This window comes from Cetorhinus maximus, chromosome 22, assembly GCF_964194155.1.
Source record: "Cetorhinus maximus chromosome 22, sCetMax3.hap1.1, whole genome shotgun sequence".
Classification (NCBI taxonomy): Eukaryota; Metazoa; Chordata; class Chondrichthyes; order Lamniformes; family Cetorhinidae; genus Cetorhinus; species Cetorhinus maximus.
Window position 1 is genome coordinate 36,317,162 of NC_135900.1, and position 17,336 is coordinate 36,334,497.

The following is a 17,336-nucleotide window of genomic DNA, read 5'->3' on the forward strand; positions in this document are numbered from 1 at the left end:
AGGATGACTTTTTTAAAAATCTGACAGGATTTATCAAAATACTTGTTCCTTAAAATTATGTACATCACTTCTTTTACTGTTGTGTTAAATATATTAACATGTGTATACAAAACCTGTTTCACAGCTGTTCTGTGTAGGATAGGTGTAGGGGAGCAATTGATGAGCTCATGGTTTCTGTGAATTAGCTGGAAATGCTATTAATACATGCTTTTCAGCTACTCAGCAATTATGAGGCTAAATTGAGTTACTCAGTCTAGGAGTGCTAAATTAAATGAGAACCTGGTCCTTTCAATGATATTGCAAGGTATCATTTTTGTACACATTGTAGATTTCTCTGTGATCTCTTCCATCGGGGTTGGGGGTGGGCAATGAGGGTGTACGGTCGTGGCAATGGGCAGAACACATCCCCCTGCCCACCTTATGGAAGTAATCTGAGGCCTGACTCATTTTCATGGTTAGTGCTCATTAACATTCTGTTTACGAGTTGTTTGCTCATTTGGATCAAGTCATCTATCAGAGTAGACCAAAAATCTTGCGGCTCCATGTGAAGCTTAGCCAGGTGCTAACCTTGAGCAGTAGTGGAGGATTGGGCTTTAATACTTCGCCTAAAACCACAAAAATAATTTACAAACTGTTTTTTTATGAACATATGAATTAGGAGCAGAGGTAGGTCATTCAGCCCCTCAAGCCTGTTCCACCATTCAACAAGATCATGGCTGATCTGATTGTGGCTTCAACTCCACATTCTGCCTACCTCTGATAACCTTTGACTCCCTTGTTAGTCAAGAATCTATCTACCTCTGCCTTCAAAATATTCAATTACCCTGCCTCTGCCGCTCCCAGGTGAAGAGGGTTCCAAAGACTCATGACCCTCTGAGAGAAAAAATTGCCTCTTATCTCTGTCGTAAACGGGAAACCTCTTATTTTTATACTGTGTCCCCTAGTTCTAGTCCCTCCCACAGGGGGAAACATCCTTTCAGCATCCACCCCGCCAAGCTCCCTCAGGATATTATAACTTTCAATAAGACCACCTCTCATTCTTCTACACTCCAATGGATACAGCCCCAGCCTATCCAACCTTTCCTCATAAGATTCCCCCTCCCCCCTCCCAATCCCAGGTATCAGTCATGTGCACCTTCTCTGAACTGCTTCTAACACATTTATATCCTTTCTTAAATAAGGAGACCCAAACTGAAAACAGTATTCTAGAGTCAGGCGATGTTATGTTGGTGAAAATAGGTGGTCTTAGTGATACGAATATACGAATTAGGAGCAGGAGTAGGCCACTCGGCCCCTTGAGCCTGCTCTTCTATTCAATAAGATTGTGGCTGATTAGAATGTAACCCCAACCCCACATTCCTGGTATGAATATGGGGTTGGAAGCTCTTTTCAGGGTCAGAGAAGTTGGAACAAGTTGACATTAGTTTGGCATAAATGCTGCACTGTTATTTTCATGTGTTACTGCCTTGTGCCTACCCAGCTAAGGGGATAAAATTTAGCCCTTTTGGTTGAGACTTGTAAAAATGAAATGTTTTGCTAAGCTTTTAGTTTTCATATATTGCACCTGTTTGTAAAAATTTCTGGAGAATTCAGTGCTACATTTTGTAGAATTATATTTTTGAAGCATAGAGCCCAGTTTTCAGAAATCCCTCTAAAGAATACTTTATAGTACATATATCATGCCTGTGATGCAGCTTTTTTTTCCTCTTTGACTATTAGGTGTTCACCCATCAGGAAAAGAGGTTTTTAGCTGCAGCTGGCTGTTCTAATACACCTCTCAGTCATTGTTAGTGGAGAGGCATTGGCAGGGTAATTTGCCAATTCTTTTAGCTGGGCATAATATATTCAAGAAGCTGAAGAATGAAAGAAATTGTGATATATGAACATGCTACTTAAAAGTAAAAATCTATATTACATTACAACTAAGAGTATATAGAATTAGTGTAAATCCAGTGCTGGCACCCAACTTTACTCAATAACACTGAATCTTTTGGGGATATCCTTTAAAAACAGTTTTGAAGACATGAATATTGCACATTAAAACAAAAAAGTAATGTTCTTGTTCAATAACTCATTCACGTGAGCAAGAATTTTCCCATTTTCAATGTATCATCCACAGCTGAAAGTTAGGTTGTGACTTTTGGCTAAAGGTTACCCAGAATGTTCCATCATTGCTATTTGTGGGAAAGCAGCCTGCTATAGCTTGCCACCTCCTTCAGTGGCTTAGCGAAGATTAAGAACTTAGTAGAAAGTGAATTACTGGCGTAATTAGACATTTTGTGGTTAAGCTTATTAGTAAGTCATTCTGCTGGGCGAATAGGCTGACTTTCCAAATTGCAATTTTACACAAGTTGAGACATTTAAATGAAATCCAATTCTGCATACTTCAGATGCTAAGAGGTGAGCAGAATATTCCTCTGCATTATAGTGTATCCAGAAACTGAAGTGCAGATTTCAAAATTAGGCCTATTTGATAGGCATATAGAAGCAAAAATGTTTCTGGTACAAATGTCTGCTACATGAGATCTTATTGTATGATAGAAAGACCTAACTTTTGAGTGTTATGGAGCAGTGCTTAATAATAGTCAATACAATAATCTCAAAAATTGATAGAAGAAAAATTACCATAGATTGCGGCTTTGAAGCTTTGAAAAATCCTTCAAAAATGGGGATCAACCTATACACTGAGTATAAAATGTGAACAGCAGGTGTTGGTGCAGGAGGACCCACTTCGGTTCATCGGTCACCTTGTGTGGCCTTATTTGTGTGGGCATGTCTTACATTCCTGCACATCATCTTGGCAACAGGGCCTGTATCGCTTGCTTGATCCCATGCACTGACATAAGATGGCTATAAACCTAAATATGTATCTCTGAGCTACAAAATTGAGGCCAACTCCTAATGCGAGTATAGCCCTAAACATGCAGTTATTAGCTGAGAAATAGGGGGTCATCATGTATGCTGAGTATAGGCCTAAACATGCATTTTAGTGCAGAAAAAATGGGGTGATCTTATATGCTGGGTTGGCTTATACACCGTCATCTATGGTAAGATACCATGATAGTTGACCCTTGTGAATCTGCTGTTATAATTCCTCAACCTTTTAATTCACAACCTGTGTTTTTACAAATAAGTAGCTAATGATTTTTGGAACAAAGAATTTTAAGTACAATTTCTACTGCAGATAATTACAGTACTGAACAATAACAAATAATACTAAGTTGAAATGCGATAAGGAACTTGTGACTCCTGTGCAATTCACCTATTTTTTGTTAACCAGTGAACTAAACAAATATGATTGCATTGATAATTAGATGAAGGGTAAGTGAAATATTTTCCATATTTTCTCCAGCTGTTTTCTCAAAATGACAGTATACCATCAGTCACTGGTTTGCAATGGTTGCTTTTCTTTTTTTCCCTCGTTTTAAAGAGGTGAACACAAGACTCTTAGAAATGTACATTTAAAACTTAAGTATGATTTCTTTTAAAAATTAAGCCCTTCCCTGGAAATTACATATTTTGTTTGACTCATATAATTGACTGAAACTCAGTGCCTTGTTCCTAATGAATAATTCAGACTACTCATTTGTCTAAATAAATGTCATTTTGGGAAGGCGTTGCATAACCTAGGTTTAGATCATGCTGAATCCATCAAGCACCACTCATTTTATACATTAGGAACCAAAATAAAATTCCATAGTAACTGATCTGATGCTAGTAGAAAATATTGGCCTCCAATGAACTAGGGATAGCCTAATCAATTCCCAGGATTTGGTAAGAAATATTTTCTTCATTCTTCTTGATTTTTTTTTCTCTCCTTTTCTGGAATTGACTCATGCTGGATTATAGTTCCATCAATGCCAGCACATGACAGGACCTGTGCTGTGCCTGGAATGAGTTTGAGACCGCTGAGGCAATAATCATGTGTATTTTTATATATTGGTTAGTCTTCCGTGGAAATGTGCACAGACAAAAACAGAACACAAATCATTTTCTACTTGTGCCCCATTCTTACTATTTTAATCTGCCTCTGTGTCTTTGGGTGAGATTTTAACTCATCCACTTACATGGAGTTATGTTTGTCGCTGCTTTTTCTTTCTCTCTTTAAAGCTTTCAAAAACTTTCTGTTGCTGCTGCAATATCTATTTGCTTCTAACTTTTGTTGCTACTTTAAGAAGCTCCTTTAATATTTGTGGGTGATGTAACACACTGGCATCTATGGAAGTATAACCCAGAAAAAGGTCAACGCTGGGACAGGAGTGGAAAAAATTAGAAAAAACATATTTGATAAAAAGCTCTCCGAATAACATTAGTAATGCATTTTATGACCACTTAGAGAAAGGCATATCATTGGTATGCATTTGTCACAGCTTACCAATTTGATCCACTTTATTCAATAAGTTAAAAGGTTAGTGGATGATGGTGACCCAGTAGACATTGTCTACGAGGACTTTTAGGAGGGTTTTGATAATCTATTGAATTAAAGATTATTTAATGGATAGAATTGTGGAATTATTGGTAACCTGCTGTGGTGGCCTGAGAATTGTTTGAATGCTTATTGTTTGTCAGTGGATTTGGAACTGCTTAGAAATTGGTTATTCATGGTGTCTTCCAGGGATTAATCGCTGGCTAGGTCAACATTTGTTGCCCATCCCTAATTGCCCTTTAGAAGGTGGCGGTGAACTGCCTTCTTGAACCGCTGCAGTCCATGTAGTGTAGGTACACCCACAGTGCTGTTAGGGAGGGAGTTTCAGGATTTTGACCCAGTGACAGCAAAGGAACGACTGTGATATATTTCCAAGTCAGGATGGTGAGTGGCTTGGAAGGGAACTTCCAGGTGGTGATGTTCCCATGCGTCTGCTGCCTTCGTCCTTCTGAATGATCATGGTTGTGGGTTTGAAAGGAGCTGTACAAGAAGCCTTGGTGAGTTTCTGCAGTGCATCTTGCAGATGGTACACACTGCTGCTACTATGCGTCAGTGGTGGAGGAAGTGAATGTTTGCGGATGGGGTGCCAATCAAGCTTTGTCCTGGATAGTGTCAATTTTCTTGAGTGTTGTTGGAGCTGCACTCATTCAGGCAAGTGAAGAATATTCCATCACACTCCTGACTTGTGCCTTGAAGATGGTGGACAGACTTTGGAGAGTCAGGAGGTGAGTTACTCACTGTAGGGTTCCTTGCCCCTGACCTGCTTTTGTAGCCACAGTATTTATATGGCCATTCCAGTTCAGTTTCTGGTCAATGGTAACCTCCAGGATGTTGATAGTGGGGGACTCAGCTGATTTGGTACATTCCTTCAAGTGAGAGCTGATTCTGCTTTTGGCTGGGGTGGAAATTATCTCATGTAAGATGTGTACTGTAACATAAATATAAAAATAACTTATTATTTTGGGGAATGTGTCTTAATGTTGCAAATGCTGTGACAATTGAGTGCATGCTCGAGCAGCTGATGTTAATTTGGGAAAGGTTAGGGCCTTTATATATATAAAACCAGTTTCCATCTGTATGCTAGAGAGACTGTGCTTATGTTACACTGGGTTTTGTGAATAAACCTCTGCTGAAGACCAACTGGGTCCAACTTCTTCCTGTACCAGATGCCTGCTCATTAGATTGACAATGTGCTTCGGACACCCCCAGTTAAAAACAAATCTGGTACCAATCATACTTATATCCCTTTTATGTGCTTAAAAAGAGGTGTTCAGTGTACCTATTGCTTAAATTGCAATTCTATGTCATACTTTCACCTCGCATTGATGTTTAAACGTATCAAGCTAGGACATGAACAAAAGATAGTGTTCTAGGTTGGCATGTATGCTTGGTCTCATTAGGATCCAAGTCTCAACTTGAAAGGTGAAAGTTTAAGGAATGGAGAATAAGGCAAACTTGAGGCCTCTGAAACTGTCAGCTTTCCCTGTCATTACCCATGTGAAACTGAGTGCAACTTCAGGATATTGAGCATGTGCAGATCAACACAGAATTCCTGATGTTACAATCTGCCACTTGGTGCTGCATCAAAGGATGTGCTATGCACCCCATCCTCTCCCCCCCACCAGAACCAGCAATCATTGAAATCAACAAGGACTTTAACTTTCCCGCTCCCGCGTTGCTGTTAGAAATCTCTTGTTTGCTAAGTTCAGGTTTCCACCCCTGCCACAGTATCAAAAAGCTCTTACCAAAGTCGCAAATGTGACAAAGGTAAACTTTTCCTCCTCATCCTTCTCAGCCTGTCTGCAGCCTTTGACACGGTTAACCACACAATCTTCCTCCAACGCCTCCCCACTGTCGTCCAGCTAAGTGGGACTGGTCTCATGTGGTTTCTATTCTTACCTACCTAATCATTGCCAGAGAATTACCTGAAATGGCTTCTCTTCCTGCCTCCACACCTGTACCTCTGGTGTCCGCCAAGGATCTATGTTGGCCCCCTCCGATTTCTCATCTACATGCTGCTCCTTGGTAACATCATTCGAAGGCACAGTGTTAGTTTTCACATATATGCTGATGACACTTAGCTCAACCTCTTGACTCCTCCACTGTTGCTAAATTATCAGACTGCCTATCCGACATCCAATACTGAAATTTCCTCGAATTGAATATTGGAAAGACTAAAGGCATTGTTTACGGTCCCCGCTCTAAAGTCCGTTCCCTAGCTACTAACTTCATCCCTCTCCCTGGTAACAGTCTGAGATTAAGCCAGACTGTTTGCAATCTTGGTGTTACTTTTAATTCCAAAATGGGCTTCTGAACTCACTATGCCTGCCTTTTTCCACCTCCGTAGCATCACCTGACTTTGCCCCTATCTCAACTCATCTGCTGCTGAAACCCTCGTTCATGCCTTCATTACCTCTAGACTCAAATATTCCAATGCACTGCTGGCTGCTCTCCCACGTTCTACCCTTCATAAACTGAAGTCATCCAAAACTCTGCTACCCTTAACTCACAGCAAGTTCCATTCTCCTATCACCCCTGTCCTTACTGACCTATGTTGACTCACTGTCAAGCAACATTTTGATTTTAAAGTTCTCATCCTTGATTTCAAATCTCTCCATTGCCTTGTCCCTCCTGATTTGTGTGATCTCCTGCAAACTCACAAACCTCAAAGGCATCTGAGCTCCTCTAATTCTGGCCTTTTAAGCATTCCAAATTATAATTGGAAGTGGTGGCATAGTGGTATTGCCACTGGACTAGTAACCCAGAGACTCAGGGTAATGCTCCGGGGTCTGGGGTTTTAATCCCTTCATGCAGATGACGGAATTTGAATTCAATAAAAATCTGGAATTAAAAGTCTAATGATGACCGTGAAACCATTGTCGATTGTTGTAAAAACCCATTTGGTTCACTAATGTCCTTTAGGGAAGGATATCTGCCATCCTTACCTGGTCTGACCTACATGTGACTCCAGGCCCACAGCAATGCCCCCTGAACAAGGGAAATTAGGAATGGACAATAAATGCTGGCCTAGCCAGCGATGCCCACATCTAGTGAATGAATACATATATTAAAAAAACTGCTCCACCCTTCAGTTGCCTATGCTCAAGCTCTGGAATTCCCTCCCATACCTCTCTAACTCGCTTTCCTCTTTTAAGACTCTTCCTAAAACCCAGCTCTTTCACCAAGCTTTTGGTTATCTGACTGAATATCCCCTTATGTGGTTCGGTGTCATCAGGGTCTGGGAAAGGGGGATGCACAGGGTGCAAAACACCAGGAGCTGGGGCCTGGGTACTTTGTCGTAAATGGAGTTCTCGTTATTATCCAGACCAAGCAGTGAGAGTTGATCCAGGGCGATCTGCAGCATCTCTCCTCCTCCTTTCCCATTTTATTGTTGCTGCTGCCAGGGTTCCGTTTCATGTTGGTGAAGAACAATCTTGGCATTAAAGGGGAAAGAGTGAGAGAGGGAGAGGGGCTAAGCTCAAGAGAAGCAGGAAGGGATCAGACAAAAGCAAACAGGAGGTGTGGATACAGGCAGAGAGAAAGGGATGGGAGTGGGGGACAGTGGAGGAGGAGAGGGGGAAAGGGAACGAGGCGAGAGTCAGATTGAAGCAGCGCAGGAGAGGCTCCCCAGGTGTGAGCCTGAACCCGAGGCAGTGGCCGATCCTGGTGCCAGTGGTCCCCCCAGTGCTTTTGTCATCTTGTCCCAGTGGGAGGTGAAGGCATTGAGCAAGGCTATGGAGTGAGGACCCAGAGCTGGTTTGTCAAGGTGGCTGGGGAGGGATGTTTTTGTATCATATATATATTATATATCCTCTTCCTTCCTTGTCTCTGTCCCCGGCCAGCAGCAGGGTAAGCCTCCGCCTGGCTCAATATCTGGCTTCCCTCTCTCACTCTTTGAGTAATGCAGCCCCACAACATCAGCCACATGTGGCAGTGTTGGTGGGCAGAAGTGAAGTGGCGAGAGGTCTCATTGACTGCTCCTGTCAGGGAGGGAGAAGGGACACAAGCACCAGCAAATGAATGGGACCATCCCCTCTCCTAATGCCCTTCCTCTCTCCCTCCATCCCTCCCTTCTACAACTCTCCAATTAAGAAACAGTGTGAGCTGCAGCATGGAGACTGTCTTCATTTCTATACAGAACAGGTAGTTGAAATATATAGAACAAAACCTGATGGGCTTTCTTACAACCTGGGTTGCAAGTATTGAATCTTTCACTGCCGCCAGTGCAGTTCTTGGTGGTAGTAGCAAATATTCAAATGCGAACTTTGAAGGCCCAAGTGGAGAAGGGTTCCATGTGAACAGCAGTTGAACTTGGGTCAGTCAGTCCTAAGAGATAGGCGAACGCCCAAGTATGAATTTACTGTCACTGTGTACATAGCACTGTTGACGACCCCTTCCATTACTTTACTATCAAGCAGCAGTTGCTTTGCAATAACTTGCTCTCTGATGCCCAATTTAGATTCCGCCAGGGCCACTCAGCTCCTGACCTCATTAGAGCCTTGGTTCAAACATGGACAAAGAGCTGAATCCCCGAGGTGAGGTGAGAGTGACTGCCCTTGACATCGAGGCCCATTTGACCGAGTGTGGCATCAAGGAGCCCGAGCAAAACTAGAGCCAATGGGAATCAGGGGGGCAAACTCTCCATTGCTTGGAGTCATATCTAACACAAAGGAAGATGGTTGTGATTGTTGGAGGCCAATCATCTCAGCTCCAGGACATCACTGAAGGAGTTCCTCAGGGGAGCATCCTAGGCCCAACCATCTTCAGCTGTTTCATCAATGACCTTCCTTCCATCATAAGTTCAGAAGTGGGGATGTTTGCTGATTATTGGACAATGTTCAGCACCATTGGTGACTCCTCAGATACTGAAACAGTCCATGTCCAAATGCAGCAAGACCTGGACACTATCCAGGCTTGGCCTGACAAGTGGCAAGTAACATTCGTGCCACACAAGTGCCAGGCAATGACTATCTCCAACAAGAGAGAATCTAACCATTGCCCCTTGACATTCAATGGCATTACCATCACCAAATCCCCCACTATCAACATTCTGGGGGTTACTATTGACCAGAAACTGAACTGGGCTAGCCATATAAATACCGCGGCTACAAGAGCAGGCCAGAAGCTAGGAATCCTGTGATGAGTAACTGACCTCCTGATTCCCTAAAGCCTGCCCACCATCTGCAAGCCCAAGTCAGGAATGTGATGGAGTACTCCCTACTTGCTTAGATGAGTGCAACTCCCACAACACTCAAGAAACTTGACACCATCCAGGGCAAAGCAGCTCGCTTGATTGGCACCACATCCATAAACATTCACTCCCTCCGACGCACAGTAGCAGCAGTGCTTATTATCTGCAAGATGTAATGCAGAAATTCACCAGGCTCCTTGGACACCACCTTCCAAACCCACGACCACTACCATTCAGAAAGATAAGGGCGGCAGATAGATGAGAACATCACCACCTGGAAGTTCCCCTCCAAGTCATTCACTATCCTGAATCACCGTTCCTTCACTGTCGCTGGGTCAAAATTCTGGAACTCCCTAACAGCACTGTTACCTACACCACATGGACTGCAGTGGTTCAGGAAGGCAGCTCACTCACCTTCTCAAGGGAAACTAGTGATGGGCAATAAATGCTGGCCCAGCCAGCGAAGCCCACATCCCTTGAATGAATTTAAAAAAGGCACAATGTGAAGAATATGTTAATGAGGCAGTCACAGAAATCAGTGTTAACGTCTGCACAGTGTTATAAATAGCTGTTCAATTAACAATATTGCATGATGCATTTAGAAAAAATTTGTACCCTCTGGTTTGTTTAATAGTGGCAGTGGGAGCACCTATAGGGTGCATGCAAACTAATACTGCATTATATTGTTGTTGCTCTTAACATTAATGACCCATACTGCATACATTGGATGATATTTCTAACCAGATGCCAACAATGGTTGTTATCATTTTACTAGGACCTTTCTGTGATTGTTTGGTGAATTGATTGATTGATGAATCTTGAAAGAAAAATAACATGCATGATTGAGAGGGAAGGTTAAAGGCGTGTGTTGGAGATAAGGGGCTCAGAAATGGGAGAAGTACCAAGGCCCCTGATTTCTCTCTTGGGCCCTGTGTGTTGTACTTTATTTTATAATACTCCTGTGTAGTGCCTTGGGACGTTTCATTACATTAAAGATGCAATATAAATATAAGTTGTTGTTGAGACAACAGTGATGTAATTAATAAAATTTAATGAACAACAGAACTGGCTTGAAAAAATAATTTATATTCGTGGAGTGTTGTTAAATGATTGATTCAATTTTAAAGTTTTTTTTCAGAATAGTTTATCTTTTTTCTTCACCCCATATGTAAGCCCCAATCATTTAGCTACTCTATGTAAATTAAAAAATATATATATTTTATTTTATTGCTTTTTGTTTCCTGCTTGGATGGCTGTGAAAATGGTTTAATGTGATTGGCTGCCAGGTCAGTTTCACACCATCACTCCAGCTGCGGGCTGGGAATTCTCCAGTAAAAACATTGCAATCAGTTGCAGTATAACAGCGCAGAAATAAAGGTGAAAGTCTCGCCAGAGATCTCAGCAAGACCTACTTCGAGGTCAGCAGTGAACCTCCTTGCTTCGTTGCTGACCACAAACTCCAGGCTTTTCTGTTTATGACAATCAAAGCCGAGATTTTACAGCCCTGTCATGGCTGGACCCGCTGCGGGAGATTCGGTGGCCCAGCCAAAGGTCTATTGACTTTTGGCAGGACTGGACAATCCTGACAGCGGGCGGGGCCGGAACATCCCACCCAAAATTACAAATAGAATTTACATGAGCTTTGTTCATTTCATTTTTATAAACTAAATGTATGAAATTTTGTGAATTGGATCTTATTGCGAATATAAATCTTTGGTAATTTGAAGTGATTGTCATAGAATATTTTTACTGCCTTATCCTGTTTCACTCATAAAAGATGCATCCAACAGAGGGCATTTTGTAGCTTTTGAACTTTGCTATTAATGGCTACTAAATGCAAGTGAGAATGAGGGGAGAATGTAAGATACATGAGCAAGTTCCTGCTGACCTGTTCAGTACCTGCATTGTAATAGGCTGTATTTCAAACCTCTTGCCTTTGACAAATGGCCCAGTGCTGAAAGCTTTGTCCAAGGTGCTGAAATCTGTGGTGATGCATGAGCAGGTCTACCTGATAAATTCTCGTGTCACATTGTGTGTGATGGTGATTTATCAATTTTGTGATTTTTTTTTGGGTGCGAGAAAGACATTAGCATTGTAAAGATACAAATCTTCAGTATTACTGGATATTTTGGGAGCTGCTTCCTCATATTACTTTAGTTTTCATGTCTCTAAAAAAAATGCATCGGTTCTCCAAATGGGGGAATAAAAATTCCCTGACTATAAAAACGATAAGAAAAAAATTCAATGTCATATGTTGAAGATGAAATGTATGAAATCTTGTACTTTTGTAAAAGCAATAACTAACAGAGGGCATGATAGCTCTGCTGTTTTAGTTTATGCACCATAAAGTGAATAAAGCTGAAATTGGTTTGAAATGTGGTTGAACTGCAGTTAATGAAAAAATTATGCACCTCATCTCACCTGAACAATAAATAAAAACGTGCACAAATCAGACACTGGTGCAGAGCTATCTGCCACTCACGTGAAACTGAAATTCATGTTTATCTCTTTTATATTCATTTAAAAAAATAGACTTCTTGTAGTTACTGGCAACACACTTCCAGTTCAGAAAAATATTGTAACACTTGAATTTAAAAGGGAACCAGACATAATTGTGAGTTTATTCAAAAATGTTAATTTTGTTTCCAAAAAAATCCATTTCACATACTTTTTACTCACCGTGTGATCTAGTCTAACGGATTGCATCCATTCAATAACACCACATGTGGCATTCTATTTTTGACTGCCCAGCTTCTAAACAACTGCCAGCTAAAGTATTGTGTAAAACAGGACAGGAGGTATTGCTCGGAGACCACTATTACAGTCCACTACTGTTACACATTACATAGTTAAATACAGGAAAAATACTTTTAACCTTCACCTAGCATCAGTGTGCCATTGTACCATCATATCTTTTGACTGCAGAGAGCAGTTTAACATTGACAGAGTGGATGTTGGGTTGTTACAACTCAGATTGGCTGGTGATTGTTTCTTTTTAAAGATGTCATTCTTAAAGGCACACTCTCACCAATCCACATCTTTGAATTGTCTTAATTAGTATTAGTGTATGTCTGTCCATCATACAACAAATGTACTGTATAGGAGAGGGGTTTCCTCCCCATTTCCTGTAAGCATTGTGAGCAGGGCCTGTGCTTTTATTTTCTTCTTTTGTACCCAACATTTAAAAGCAGACCAGTTGTAACTGGCTTATTTTTTACATTTTGTTTTACAAAAAAGTTTTATGAACAGCTTGCTGATACATCTATTACAGTGGCTTTAACTTCCAGTGGCCCATTCTTCTGTTTTGCTGTGTTCCAAAGATTGATGATAGGAGGGTAAAAGTTGTTTGATGGAAATGTTGCTTTATTCAGCATGTACTTTTCCAAACAGCTGTGGTTGGAATTACACTTCATCTTCCAAGTCACATAAGAGTAGAGACTTGTCATGCTAATGACACCAAAGACTGCACCAAGGACAGCCACAAGTGCTGAGGTTGTAGTTTGTCCACTTGACTTTACAGCTAGGTCTAAACCATTTGTTGTGACATTGATGCATTTCTTTTCAGTTTGTTGATGAATGCTCGCTACATGAACACATACCTCATACTCAGTTGATGGGTTCAGATGTGTTACGTTATACATACGCATATCTGTTGGAACTCTGACTGTATAAGTAAGTTGGGAGTTGTCAGAATTTGTTTTGGCAGACCATTTAATATTTGATGACACACTGTTTGAAACAGCCTTCCAGGACACTAGGATAGAATGTGATGTCACTTCTTTTATTCTGATATTCAGTGATTCATTCATGGATTGTGCAAATGATCCATTCACTGTTATAACAACTGTTTTCAAATCTGCTCCAACCAGATTGTGGGCTACGCAAGTGTACAAGCCTGCTTCCTTGTTGCTTATATTAAATAAATCCAATGTTCCTTCAAGGTATATGCTATATTTATCAGTTGCAGTGTTAGGTAGAAGTTTATTGCCAGATGGTGTGATCCAGTAGATTTCAGGCTCTGGCTGTCCTGTAGCTCGACAGTGAAGAGATGCTGAGCTCCCACTGTTTAAATTTAGATCAGAAGGGAAACTTTCAGAAGCTATTAATGGAAGGCACATATCTGTCATTTCTCGAAAAGGAATCTCTCGGACATGCTGACCTTTAAATTCAGGTGGGTCGAAACAAAATAAAGATTGTAGTTCCATAAATCGAATATGCGTTTTATTCATGTTAATCCAGCGAATGACACAGTCACATCTGATTGGATTACTATGAATGCTGACTTCCTGCAGTTTAGGTAAAGATTCCACTGTGCCCCTGTAGAGAGCACTTAGTGCGTTGCTGTTAAGCATTAATGTTTCAAGTTGGGGAGCTCTGTAGAATGCATTTGGATGGATATATGATAGCTTTGGGTTGTTTGTAGCTTCAATTTTTGTTAGTTCAGGCAAATTATCAAGAGCAAGACAATCAATAGAAACCAGTTCTGCCATATTATTAATGCCCAGCTCTTTCAAGTGCAACATATTTTTGAAATCCCCTTGTCGTATTCTCTGAATAGGATTTTTATTCAAATCCAAGAATTTGAGATTGGGGACTTTCTGAAGAGCTGCATGGGGCACAGTGATAAGTCTGTTGTCATAAAAAGAGATGCTTTCTAAATTGTTTAGGCCAACTAAGGTATTGTCCCCCAATTCTGAGAGCTTAATGCCGGCTAAGACCAAACTACGTAGATTGATGAGAGGTTTGAAGCTCATATCTTGAATTTTAGTGATGGGATTTTCTCCTATTGTTAGAATCTCCAAGCTTGGGATAGTCTCAAACCAGTAACTTTTAATCATCGTCAATTGGTTAGAATTAAGATGCAGTCTGAGAAGGTTATCGAGACCTATAAATGCTCCCATTGCAATGCTGGAAATCTGGTTATGATTAACATAGAGTTCCTGCAGGTTGCTAAGTCCAAGCAAACAGCTGTCAGGCAACTCAGTGAGCTTGTTTTCCTCCATGTGCAGTGACATTAGTTGAAGCATTTTTCCTAGGTTGATGTCACAGATTGCTAAAAAATTGTTTTGAGATAAGTCTATCTCTGTAAGATTGACCAAATAGTCTATTCTGTTCTCGATTTTTGAAATGTTGTTACTCTGTAGTAGCAAAACCTGTGTCTCAGCTGGTATTCCTTGTGGAAGTGAAGCGAGGTTTAAATCATTGCAGTCTGTTGTAGGAGCTTCCATATAAATGGATCTTGGTGTGAACCATGGTCTGATTTCACAAATGCAGGACTTTGGACAATCCATATTTCTTCCGACTGTTTGCACTATTGCAGTGACTGCAAGCCCAACAAAAAAACAGGCATTGAATGATGTGTCCTTCATCGTGGATTGGCTTCCTCTGCCCAAAAATAGGTGTTTAAAGATTCTGCAATTACTGTTCTTAAGTTTAATCACCAGATAATTTGTTACCAAGCACTGCACATTTGCTGTCTCATATATTCCATGTGAGTGGCAGATTTCTGTCCTTGAAAGGAAGGAGTAAGCTTTCAATTACCCTGTCCAAAGATGCCATGCACACTGAGCATATGAAGGCTGTTCTACCCTTGATGCAATGAAATTGATAAACTGGAATAGTAATATATTTGCAGAATTTTGTGCGAGATTATGCACTTCATTTATTCTTCTGTGGTCTGTCTATGTTTCCAGAACATCTTTTTAAATAGGCATTAAAATTGCGTGGAATCACCTACAAAAAAAAAGAATTATTCATCAGACTATGTACAATCAGGTATCCATAAATTTACAAAGGCACCACAAGGTTTATGTGCTGAGTAAACACATTCAGATATACTTATGCAGTAAGTTTTCAAAAAGGATGAGAATATGAAGTTCAAAAATAGTAAACAAAAGTAAATTCAGATGACTAATTAACCTTGACTCAATTAGCAATATTAACACTTCACAGACTTCAGTGTTAACAAATACACTTTCAAATGTTCAAGAATGCGCACTGTAGTGTTGTAGAAAATTCAGCTAAGCCTGCATCACCTTTTCCAGCATTTTATTACCTGTGAGGGGTCCATTGCTAATTCATTTTTGTAGTACATTCTGGGAAGGGTGGCTTTTGGGTAGCCAATATTGTTGAAGAGCTGCACTTTCATCAGAATTCTGGATTATAAAATAAGCGTTTACAAACCCAAAGTTTTGTCACACAGAGGACAGATGAACCATTTTCTCTACTGTACATAATTATACATCAGAACATTTGGCAGAGGATTTTGTATTTCTCTAAACTATTGATTTTTTATAAAATAGAGTTCACTTTTGTAAAGTGATTTCTTGAGTGGCCTTTAGGAGTTCTCTGTAGCTGACTAGTTGCAACCTGGCAGGGACAGGGCAGCAGTGATGAAACAGTTTTATTCTAAGATAAAAAGTGGAAGTTTTCCCACCCTGGGAAAATCACACTTCACTGCAGGCTGGTGTCACTGGCAGGCTCGTGACTCAGAAGTAAATCCACCTCCCGATTTCTGCTTCCGACAGGGAAATCTGGCCCTTATACTCTGACTGATGTGAAGGCTCTGTATTTGCATGTTTTCATAATAAGAAATGCTTAAACAGAAAATGACATAAGCTTGTTGGCTTAGAAATAAGATTTTGTAGCCTTAAAATAAGCTAGACCAAAACTCTGCTGCCCATATCCTAACTGGCACAGTCCCACCATCCTTCTGCTTGCTGATTTTTGCTTCTGGTCCTTGAGCACCTCCATATGAAAACACTAATCCTTGTGTTCAAATCCCTTCATGACTTAGTCCCATGCTATCTCTGTAACGTCCACCAGATGTAAAACTTTCCAAGATTTCTGCATTCCTACAATTCTGGCTTCTTATCCATACCCTTGTCCCTTTACCCCACCACTAGTAGCCATACCTCCAGCTGTCTAGACCCTAGAATTCCATATATATGGAATTCCCTCCCGAAGGAGAAGCCCTATCCACCTCCCTCTCCTCCTTACAACACCCATTAAAATGACCTCTTTCAACCAACGTTTTGGTCACCTGTCCTATGTCTCATCCTTTGATTGACCTAATGTCAAATTTTGTTTAATTACACTCCTCTAAGATTCCTTAGGATGATTATATTAAAAGTGCATGTTGTTGATTTATATGAACAGATGTTTCCTGTTGTGGGAGACAGTTTAAAAATAAGCGGTCTCCAATTTAAGATAGAAGATTAGGAGAATTTTTTCCTCTCACAGGGCCATTGGTATATAGAATTCCCTTCCCTAGAGAGCAGTGGAGGGAAGGTCATTAAATATTTTTAAGGCTGAGTTAGATAGATTCTTAATTAACAACAAAGTCAAAAGTTACAGGGGGTAGACAGGAAAGTAGAGTTGAGACTACAATCGAATCAGCCATAATTTTATCAAATGGCAGAGTAGGCTCGAGAGGCTGAATGGCCTACTCCTGCTCCTACTTCGTATGTTCGTATGCGTTCCAACATTCTGTCTACCTTTGATGTTGTGGAATGAGGGCTCCTCTCTGTGAAGGATCAAGCCTTATCCCAAGAATTAGAGAGAAAATGGGGTGAGTGGCAAAAGGAGTCATGCAGCAATTGCGTTTAGCCTGAGAGTCAATTTATGTATCCATAGCTCTGGGAAGAAAATAACATCTGGTTTCCTCTTGAGACTTATTACTTTTGAATCTACTGCCCTCCTGCCCCACACTGAAATTTA

At 40.7% G+C, this 17,336-nt stretch overlaps 2 protein-coding genes across 7 annotated transcripts in view; one reads left to right on the forward strand and one right to left on the reverse strand.

Annotated features, from left to right (window-relative positions):
* Positions 1-17,336, forward strand: part of immp2l (inner mitochondrial membrane peptidase subunit 2) — a 662,809-nt gene that overhangs the window by 280,294 nt on the left and 365,179 nt on the right. The gene's annotated exons all lie outside the window — the stretch shown is intronic.
* The window catches only part of LOC144696601 (leucine-rich repeat neuronal protein 3-like), a 53,528-nt gene continuing 48,408 nt past the window's right edge, over positions 12,217-17,336 (reverse strand). For all 3 annotated transcript variants that reach the window (XM_078568094.1, XM_078568095.1, XM_078568093.1), the window contains one exon: positions 12,217-15,350. In XM_078568094.1, coding sequence (XP_078424220.1) covers positions 12,857-14,986 — 2,130 coding nt within the window. In that variant the 5' untranslated portion in view covers positions 14,987-15,350 and the 3' untranslated portion in view covers positions 12,217-12,856. The remainder of the gene's footprint in view (positions 15,351-17,336) is intronic.